Source organism: Suricata suricatta, chromosome 9 (assembly GCF_006229205.1).
Source record: "Suricata suricatta isolate VVHF042 chromosome 9, meerkat_22Aug2017_6uvM2_HiC, whole genome shotgun sequence".
In the NCBI taxonomy this organism is placed as follows: domain Eukaryota; kingdom Metazoa; phylum Chordata; class Mammalia; order Carnivora; family Herpestidae; genus Suricata; species Suricata suricatta.
The window spans coordinates 84,534,846-84,545,667 of NC_043708.1; the positions used below are offsets into that span (position 1 = coordinate 84,534,846).

Below are 10,822 nucleotides of genomic sequence, written 5' to 3' on the forward strand. Positions count from 1 at the left end.
TAGAAATAATGAATCTGTAATAATACCTGCACATGTACAATTTTGTGATAGTTCTCCTGCAGTGGTCAGGAATGGCATTTGAATTTTGACAGCTGGATAGATCCAGAGTTGGACAGTTACATGACAAATGCTACAGACAGTTAAAAATGATAAGGTTATTGGCAATAAATTTGTCAATGCTAAGCAGTTTAGGGAAGGATTTTAAGCCAGGAAGCATAAATTAGAATTGTTAATGAAGCCAAGTAATGGTTGTAGGGAGAGATGAGAGAAAATAAAGTATAAGAGCATGGAATTTCTGGGTTTAAGATTTTAGATAATGGAGTCAAAAATCACTAGCAGTAAAATCAAGGACCTACAAGGATGGAAAAATGGCTGTACAAAAAAGGATAGTGAAATCCCTTGAGATGATGGGCTGGGGTAGTGGAGTAAAGTTAACCCAAAGTGCAGAGAATATAATCAGGAAGTCTGTACATAATAACATCAACTAAAGATGGAGAGTAATATGAGATGGAATGACAAGGGTCTCAAAAGAAGAGTGATTTTTACATGAGCATAAGGATTAGAGTAGGGTCTAGTAGTGGCTGTGGTGGCTCCTGGATCTCTGGCTCTGAATTTAGAAAATTAATAGTCTCATGAACTTTCCAAGTTGTATTTTTTGGAGAAGAAACAGGTTTCTGCTAAAGTAAGGAGGGGATAAGAGAATTCTGTAGAGTGAGAATACAGGAGAGTTACTTAGGGAGAGAGTTGTAAAGGGCAGAGTGGAAAGGGTTTGTCAGGAGCGGTGGAAGGATGGGTGAAGGTACAGGAAGCAAAGAACAATATTGGGGATAAGAGTACATTAGAGGATAAATCACTGGATGGGTCTACATTATGGTTTTGGCCAAGGATAACAGAAATACAAGGCTTGGTGAAATTAGTTGGTGTCAAGGATTCAGATGGAACTTTGACTGAAGTCATTTATTTATTTAACAAATAGTTACTTAAATACCCAGGAACAATTCCCAATTTTGAAGGTATGTAAGGAAATAAAACAGATGAAGTCCCCATCCTCTCAGAGATTATATTCTAATGGAGGACATGGACAATGATAACAGTAAGTAATTTCACACAGAAATAGCCACTGTAAAGAAAATCAAGTAAGGTACATTCAGTAAGTAATTACTCATGAGAAAAAATAAAGTAGGATAGGGTATAGAGAGTGATGGATAGATAGATGAACATACTATGTTAGACAGAAGGGCCAGAAAAGAACTTCTTTGAAGAGGTAACTTCCCCTCCCTATGTTTCACTGTGGAAATATCCAAACACACAGAAAAGATTAAAGAATTTTATAGTGAACATCACTATACCTACCTAGATTCTATCACTAACATCTTACTGAACCTGCATTAACAAAGACTGGAATAAAGTGAAAGAATAAACCACATGGGGAAAGAGTGTTTGAGGACAAGGAAAGAAAGTGTAAAGGCCTTAAAATCTGAATGAGTTTGATACATTCAAGGAACAGCCAAAAGGTAAAGGTGATATATCAAAGTAAATAAGGGAGGTGTGTATTAGGAGATGAGGTCACAGAGGTAGATAAATCATGTAAGTCCTCTTTGCTCTGTAAGGTCTCTTGAATTTATCTTGGGATTGATGGAAAGCATTCAACTGCGTTGAGTAGTAGAAATGGATGACCTCATTCATGTTATGACAGAATAGGTTGCAGAAGGCCAAGAGTGGGGACAGGACATTTAAAAAGCTATTGCAATAGTTCCAGGCCAGCAGTATTTATGAAATTATCTGTCTCTATATTCTGAATAGGCTCAGAATATATTTTAAACGTGGAGCTGACACAGAATTTACTGTTGGGTTGAATATGGTATGAGAAGAAAAGAGAGGAGGCAAAGCTGACTCCTAGGAATCTTCAGAGCCACGGCAGGCTGAATTAGCTGGAGGTGTCAGAGGCTTGATGACAAAAGCAGAGTAGGGTTCTAAAAAGGTCGGTAAGAAGTCTGTAGGACACTTCAAAGGACATCCAGTCCTTGCATTGGAAAGAGGTAAATGGGGATATATGAGGGAGGAAAGATTCAGTCTGTATGAAAAAAGTCAGGATTCTACAAAGTCCCTTGTTGGACGAGATGATAAAAAATTAGACTGACTTTTCTGGGAAGAGAGAGTTGGACTGGATAGATCTCACTTCCAAGGATAAATAAATCCATTAACAACAAATGTATGCTTGTATGTGTCTGTGTCCCTTCTGTGAACGTATTGTTTCTATGTTTCCTTTATCAAATTTTGTGCCAAGATTTGATTATCCTACAGATAAAATTTGTGTCTTCTTGCTGATATGATTCCAACACCTCTTCACTTAGAAGTTCCTTTTTAGACTGCTGCCCACTTCTTGTCTAAACCAATGCTTATCAAATGACCTGTGGTGAAGGACCAGTTTTATTTTTAATGTTTATTTATTTCTGAGAGAGAGAGCAAGTGGGAGAGGGATCAAGAGGGGGAAACAGAGGATCTGAAAAGGGCTCTGCACTGACAGCTTCAGCACTGATAGCAATGAATCCAGGGCTCAAACTCACAAACTGAGATCATGACCTGAGCTGAAGTTGGAAGCTCAACTAACTGAGCCATCGAGGTGCCCCTAAGGACCAGTTTTTAAAATCTCAACCTATCATAGACTGATATGTTTGTGGAACACAGCATAAATTAATTACCTGAAAAAGTGAAATTAAAAAAAATTACAAAGTACAAGACCAGCTGTCTAATTATTAGATTCAACTGACACAGAATTACTGTCAGATTGCTATGAAAGTTTCTAAGAGCTTGACTCTTCATTTCTGTACTATTTTGTCCCAGACTGTTAACCACACATTGTAACTAGAAGTGGTATAAACCACTCCACATGTCAAAAGTCCCATTATCTATTAATCCAAATATAAACTTCTCACCATTGATCTCTGAACCCTACCAGGTAGCTCAGACTTACCTGCCTGTAACAAGCAAGCACTTACCTTCCCTCCCACATAAGCTACTGTTTTTAACCTATTCCTTTCTTGCCTTTGTTTATCCAATACATCCAGAATATATCTCACAGAAATTATATCATAACAAATACTTTTTGTCCTTAGAAAGTTCTCCCAAGACAAACTTAACTAATCTTTATTCCTTCAGCATTTGTAGTTCCTTACATTTGATAGAACAGATTAATATTATTTTTATTGTTTGTTACAACATATTTGTTACAGCATAAATTGCTTCAGAGTAAAGTCAGATTTTTACCACAAATTAAAAGGTATCTAGAATATAGCCACATGGGTAAAAAGTAATAAAAAGCATATAAGTGATTACCTACCTATGAGTATATATGTACACGGGAAGATAAAGTACTGATGTCTATGTAAATACTGTCATTTACTATGGGAATTTGCATTCATTTTTTTTTCTCACTTGCCCTGCTTTCTTTTCTTACTAGGCCTATCTCCTTTAACTCTGGACCCTAAAACAGCTCACCCAAATCTGATGCTCTCCAAAAACCAAACCAGTGTGTGGCATGGTGACGTTAAGCAGGTAATGCCTGATGATCCAGAGAGGTTTGACTCAAGTGTGGCTGTGCTGGGCTCAAAAGGCTTCACGTCTGGAAAGTGGTATTGGGAAGTAGAAGTAACAAAGAAGACAAAATGGACAGTTGGAGTCGTCAGAGAATCCATCATTCGGAAGGGCAGCTGTCCTCTAACTCCTGAGCAAGGATTCTGGCTTTTAAGACTAAGGAACCAAACTGATCTAAAGGCTCTGGACTTGCCTTCTTGCAGTCTAAAACTGACTGACAACCTCAACAGGGTGGGAATATACCTGGATTATGAAGGAGGACAGGTGTCCTTCTACAATGCTAAAACCATGGCCCATATCTATACCTTCAGTAGCACTTTCCAGGAGAAACTTTATCCCTATTTCTGCCCTTGCCTTAATGATGGTGGAGAGAATAAAGAACCACTGCATATCTTACATCCACATAATTAGTCATACTAGTGTGTAAATTCAGAGTGTTATTAAAGAGGTATTGAAATGGTTTACCAGTCTCACTGGTTTCTCTTCCCAATTTATGGGGAACTCTAGAATAATGAAGAAAAGATTCACAAAGCAAATTCCATTCTTAGTGTTCTAAGTGGATTTCCTTGGAGCTTTCAAGATGTCATTCTAATTCTCGGGGGTCTTCCACGATACAGGAGCCACTCTTCACAAGAATGATCATCATACTATTGTTACTGGAGTAAAATGCAACTTGAGTTTGGATGCTTGGGAACCCAATTCAAATGTACACAGAAATTCAATTATGCTGTCATTAATCTCAGCACAAGACTCTTTTTTTTTTAGCACAAGACTCTTAATAGATACGTTTTTAGATGTGTACTCTTATTTAATTACCTTTTAATATAAAAATAGCAATACAGTTATTTTCTAGAACTTGTTACTGTAATTTAAAAAAATTCTCCAGTGGAGCCTGGGTGGCTCAGTTGGTTAAGTGTCCAACTTCAGCTTAGGTCATGATCTCACGGTTCGTGAGTTCGAGCCCCACATCGGTCTCTGTGCTGACAGCCCAGAGCCTGGAGCCTGCTTCGGATTCTGTGTCTCCCTCTTCCTTTGCCCCTCCCCTGCTTGAGCTCTGTCTCTCTCTCGCTTTGTCAAAAAGTAAATAAAAAATTTTTTAAATATCTTTTAAAATGCCCCAGAGATTTATAGAAAAAATAGGAAATGGTCTGGGCTAGTTAATAATCTTGTCTTGAATTCTCTCAAGATAGTTTTTAGTCCAGTGAACCTGATTCTCTTGGTCTCTTTTTCTTGCTTTAATCTGTCTATGGGAGTACTTGTTCTTCTGTATTCAAATACATTTAAGTATTTCAGTCTACTTTTGACCATGTCCTTTTCATCATTCCTGCCTATAATTTATTTTTTATTTTTTTTTAATGTTTATATTTATTTTGAGGGAATGCAAGCAAGTGGGGCAAGTAGCAGAAATAGAGGGAAGAGAATCCCAAGCAGGCTCTGCATTAACAGTGTGGATCCCAATGTGGGATTCAATCCCACAAACCATGAGATCATGACCAGGGCCAAAATCAAGAGTTGGATGCTCAAGTGACTGAGCCACCCAGGCTTCCCTTATCATTCTGGCCTATACTTTAAAGATTAATACTTTTTATCTTATTCTCTCTAGTGTATTCATCTTCCAGTGTGTTCCCTCTAAGTCTAAAGTTCTTAGCATCATTTATCTCAGCAGTACTCTGGATGAACCATCCCTTCTTTTCGTTTGAAGTCCCATTTAACTGGATTTTATTATATTGGACATATATATAACATGTGTGTATATATATAATATTTTTGTGGGGGGAAGTTATTATTTAGGACCCGCAGTACTAGCCCTTTAAAATACAATTAGCACAGCTCTTTGGCAGGGTAAAAGCCCCCTGTCTTATCTATCATACATGCCACAGGCAATATTCCTGCAGTGCTGGCATACACATATACAATAAACACATATTATAGCTGCTGATGTGGGTAAAGAGCCGTGAGATTATTACGGTTACTTTTAAAAATTACTTTAAAAAATAAATCAACTTCAATAGGAATGTAATAAGGACTTGTTTTGGGCCTGTACCTCTCTAGATTTTTTTGGAGCATGCACCCCAATGTTTATAGCAGAACTATCAACAATAGCAAAATTATGGAAAGAGCCCAAATGTCCCTTGACTGATAAATGGATAAAAAAGATGTGATAAATACACACAAAGACACACACAAATGAATAGTACTCAGAGATGAAAAAGAATGAAATCTTGCCATGTGCAACAACATGAATGGAACCAGGGGGTATAATACTAAGCAAAATAGTCAGAGAAAGACCAGTATCATATGATTTCACTCATATGTGGAATTTGAGAATCAACAGGTAAACATAGGGGAAAGGATGGAAAAATTAAATAAAAACAGAAGGGGGGAAGCAAACCATAAGAGATTTTCAATACAGAGAACAAACAGGGTTGCTAGAGGGGAGGTAGCTAAGGGGATGGGTTAAATGGGTGATGGGCATTAAGAAGGGCACTTTTCCGGATGAGCACTGGGTGTCATATGTAAGAGTTAAATCACTGGGTTCTATTCCTGAAGCTAAGATTACACTGTATGTTAACTAACTTGAATTTATTATTTTTTTAAAAAAAAGGAAACATAAAAGGAAAAAAGGTTCATCTAAGAAGACTTCAATTCAGATGCTTAGGCCCCACCCAAAACCAATTAAATCAAAATCTCTATCAGGTGGGGTCTGGGCATTTATGGTTCTAAAAGCTCCCAGTTGAAGGGCACTTGGCTAACTTACTTGGTAGAGTATGTGATTCTTGATCTCCCATGTTGGATGTAGAGATTACTTAAAGATAAAATCATTTACAAATGTGAATAAAAAAAGCTCTCAAGTGATTTTAATGTACAGTTAGGGTGGAGAATCAATGAACTAAAACTTTTTTCATCTTTATTTAGAAAAATTCATGGGGGGCACCTGGGTGGTTCAGTTGGTTGAGTGTCCGACTTTGGCTCAGGTCATATCTCATGGTTTGTGAGTCTGAGCCCCACCTCAGACTCTCTCTCATATGCACTCTCTCAAAAGTAAACATTAAAAATTTTTAAAAAGAAAAAGTCAAACACAGAAAAACTGCACATTTATATGATAAACTCTCCTATGTTTGCCACCCAGATTTATCAATTAATATTTTGCCACATTTTCTTATTCTCTCTCTCTCCCACATCCACCCCATATGATTTTATGTGTATAGTGTATAGTAAGGCTAATGTTATTATTGCTGAACCACTTCAGATTAAGTTACAGGTGTTAGGATTCTTATTGCCTAATACTTCAGCAAGTACCTCCTCCAAACACAGACACTCTTTTATTTTTATTTTTTTACATTTATTTATTTCTGAGAGACAGAGACAGAGCGTGAACAGGGGAGGGACAGAGAGAGAAAGAGACACAGAATCTTAAGCAGGCTCCAGGCTCTGAGCCAGCAGTCAGCACAGAGCCTGATGTGGGGCTCAAACCCACAAACTGTGAGATTATGACCTGAGCCCAAGTCGGAGGCTCAATAGCTCAACTGACTGAGCCACCCAGGTGCCCCTCTTTGTTTTTTTTTTTAAGTAAGCTCTATGCCCAATGTGGGACTTAAACTCACAATCCTGAGATTAAGAGTCACATGCTCTACCAGTTAAGCCAGCCAGGTGCCCACAAGGTACTCTTTTACATAATCACGGTACTAAATTATCATATTCAGAAAATTTAACATTGACCTGGTACTACTTATTAGCTAATATATAGTCCATTTTCAAGAAGTAAATATTTTTTAAAGTAATTATTTTTTAAAAAATTTTATGTATGTATGTATATATGAGAGAGAGAGAGATAGAGAGAGATAGAGAGAGAGAGAGAGAGAGATTGAGACAGAGAGAATCTCAAACAGGCTCCATGCTGCCAGTGCAGAGCCTGACTTAGGGCTCCAACTCACAAACCATGAGATTATGACCTGAGCCGAAATCAAGAGTCTGACTAGGCCACCCAGATGCCCCAAGAAGTAAAGTTTTCTAATGAAAACTTAGTAGAGAATTTCAATTAGTATGACAAAGAGTTTGGAGTATAGAATGGAGCCTAGCTCCTACCATTTAAGTCATACACAGAGTTCTAGATAATTGGTATCTGAAGTCTGTGCTGGAGATAGACAAGTACTACAGAGGTCAGAGAAAGGGGAAGTCAATAATTACCAAAATAGAAGGAGAAAATTCTAAAGTTACGTTTAAGTTGGAGGTAATAGAAGATAAGTAGAAATGAATAAAAATTTGAATCTGAATTTGGAAAATAGATTTCTTAAAAATGAATGTATTTTTGTGGTGATGGTAGCATGGTTATATAAATATACTAGAAATAAGTGAACTGTACACTTATAATGGGCAGATTATATTGGATGTAGATTATACCATAATAAAATAAAGCTGTCTTTTTAAAAAGGGAAAGAAAAAATAAGTATTTTTTTTCAAAGGACAGACCACAGGTGTATACATATTTTCCACTATCTGTAAGTATCCACTTTAATACTTTCTCTAACATACTACCTCAACTCTCCAGAATTTATCTTAACAAGATGACACAAACTTATCTTCCCAGTTTCCCCCAGATAATTGGCTATTCTATACTGAATAATTGGAACAATCCTTCTGTGTAGAACTCCGATTATAATTAAAACCTTTAGTGAGTATGAATCATAAAACACCAATATGAGACTTCCCTGCTGTAAAGAAATTCTGGGGGCGCCCGGGTGGCTCAGTCAGTTAAGCATCCAGCTTCGGCTCAGGTCCTGATCTCACAGTTCGTGGGTTCGAGACCCGCATCGGGCTCTGTGCTGACAGCTAGCTCGAAGCCTGGAGCCTGCTTCAGATTCTGTGTCTCCTTTTCTCTCTCTGACACTCCCCTGTTTGCACTGTCTCTGTCTCTCAAAAATAAATAAAAAACATTTTAAAAAATTAAAAAAAAAAAAGAAATTCTGAATGTTATTCACAGAGAAGTGTGATTAGGGCTATATTGTTTCATCCCACGTCACACATGAGGCTGCTAGCAACAAAAATATGAAGTAGAAGGTAAAGTCAGTATGTTAGGATACACTAGGGTGAGAACCTTTTAAAAGGAGAACACCCTGAACTTTTCTGTGACTTTTGGAACAGCAGTGGAGATATCGCTGCTCAGTTGTGTAACATAGATGTGATACAGGAGAAGAAAAAGTAACACTGGATTACCAAGTATTTCCAAGGAAAAGATGCTCTGGACAAATTAATTTTTCAGATGAGTAAATGTGATTTATTTAAGGCCAAGTATTTGTTTAACTACTTTAGATAAACTCCTCCTAAGTTGGCTTATTTTCTTGATCATTTTTAAAAATTAAATTGTAAAATACACACAAGAGAGTGTATATAACATATATTCGTGGTTTAGAGAATAACACAACAACAATAAAACATTCATTAATGACCATCGAGTTTTGGAACTAGAATAGTATCAAAATCTTTTAAGGCCCCCTGTGTGCCGCTCTTGGCCCTGCAATAATCATTTTACATTTTGTATCTGGTTTTTTCCACTTTGAAAATAATTCATAGGTATATTTTTCCAACAAATGTACCGTTTAGTTCTTTCTATACTACATATATATGTATCCCTAAAAAAGTTTCATTATACCTATTTTTTGACTTTAAATGAATGGAATCATGTTGTATGCATTCCTTTCCTTTTTTAAAATTCAAAAGTATGCTGTATTGCATTTTAGGACAGGACAACAGTTTAAATACCCTAGCTACTGTTGATAAATAAGTGGTTGTTTCTAGTTTTGTTTTCAGTTGCTGCTGTTACTTCAGTAACAATGTTGCCATAAACATTATGGTACAAAGTATATTGGTAAACAGCAACAAGAGTTTCTCTAGGTATATATCTATTAAATGCTAGTGCATAGGGCATGCACATTTTCAAGTAGGTAATGCTAAATTACTTGTCAAAGTGACTGTGCCAATTTACATTCCCACTTGAAGTGGGAGTTTCCATTAATATACATCTATGTGAATTCAAGTTTTATCAGAAAAGTGGGTTCATAATGGTATCTTGTAATTTTAGTTTGCATTTCCCTAATTACCCCTGTGGTTATCTTTTTCTAAGTTTATTGTTCACTTAAATTTCTTCTATGAAATGTCTATTCAGGTGTTTGCCCATATTTTCCATTGTGCTGTTTGTCTCTTATTGATTCATAGGGTTATGTATGTGTTCTAGATACCCATCCTTTGTTGGTTATTCATACTACATATATCTTCTAATGGTTAATACTTGTGTCCATGAAAAAATTATTCTCCCAAAAAAGCAATTCTCTACTCAGAGGCCCAAGAGGTATTCTCCCGTTTTATTCATGTGTTTTAAAAAGTTTTGCCTTTCCTATATTTAAGTGCTTAATAGTTCAGTCAACTAGAAAGTAACAAGTATACATTACCATATGCCTAAAAACAGGATTTCAATGTATATGAATAAAAATTAACAAGAAATCCATAAATCCACAAAGGAGATTTTAATATGCTCCTTTTAGTAACTGATAGAAAAATATGACACTATAATGAACAAACTTGACCCAATGAACATAAGCAGAATGTTGTGCCCAACACTCAGAATATCCAACAGCTGCATAATATTCTTTGCAAACACACACATAACACCAACCATACACTTCAATCATAAGAGAAATTTCAACAAATTTTAAAGTATTATAAGCATACAGGCCATATTCTTTGATCTTAATGCATTTAAACCAGTTATTAACAATAACTAACCAAATAAGTAATTAATCACATGTTTGGAAACTTTAAAGTATTTTAAATAACCCATGGATCAGATAACTCATATTAGAGGGCTGAAAATATTTTGAGTTGAACAATAATAAAAAAATGACACCTTGAAAACTGTGACACACAGTTTTAAGGAAATTTATAGCCTTATCTGCACATATTAGGAAATAAAGAATGAAAATCACTCATCTCTTTCAAGAAATTAGTAGAACAGCAATTGAAAACCAAGGAAATTATAAGAATGGAAATTAATGACATAGAGAAGAAATACATAAAAGAGTATCAACAAAGAGCCATAAGTCTGTTCTTTGAAAAGGCTAATACATTGACAAACTTCTGGTGAGACTAAGAAATAAAAAGGCACAAATAGCTAATAACAGAAATGAATAAGGAGCCATTGTAACAGCCTGCAGACATTAAAAAAGATAATAAA

At 36.1% G+C, this 10,822-nt stretch overlaps 1 protein-coding gene across 5 annotated transcripts in view; it reads left to right on the forward strand.

Annotated features, from left to right (window-relative positions):
- The window catches only part of TRIM69 (tripartite motif containing 69), a 31,470-nt gene extending 27,414 nt beyond the window's left edge, over window positions 1-4,056 (forward strand). For all 5 annotated transcript variants that reach the window (XM_029950515.1, XM_029950516.1, XM_029950517.1 and 2 more), the window contains one exon: window positions 3,461-4,056. In XM_029950515.1, coding sequence (XP_029806375.1) covers window positions 3,461-4,005 — 545 coding nt within the window. In that variant the 3' untranslated portion in view covers window positions 4,006-4,056. The remainder of the gene's footprint in view (window positions 1-3,460) is intronic.
- The last annotated feature ends 6,766 nt before the right edge of the window (window positions 4,057-10,822 follow it).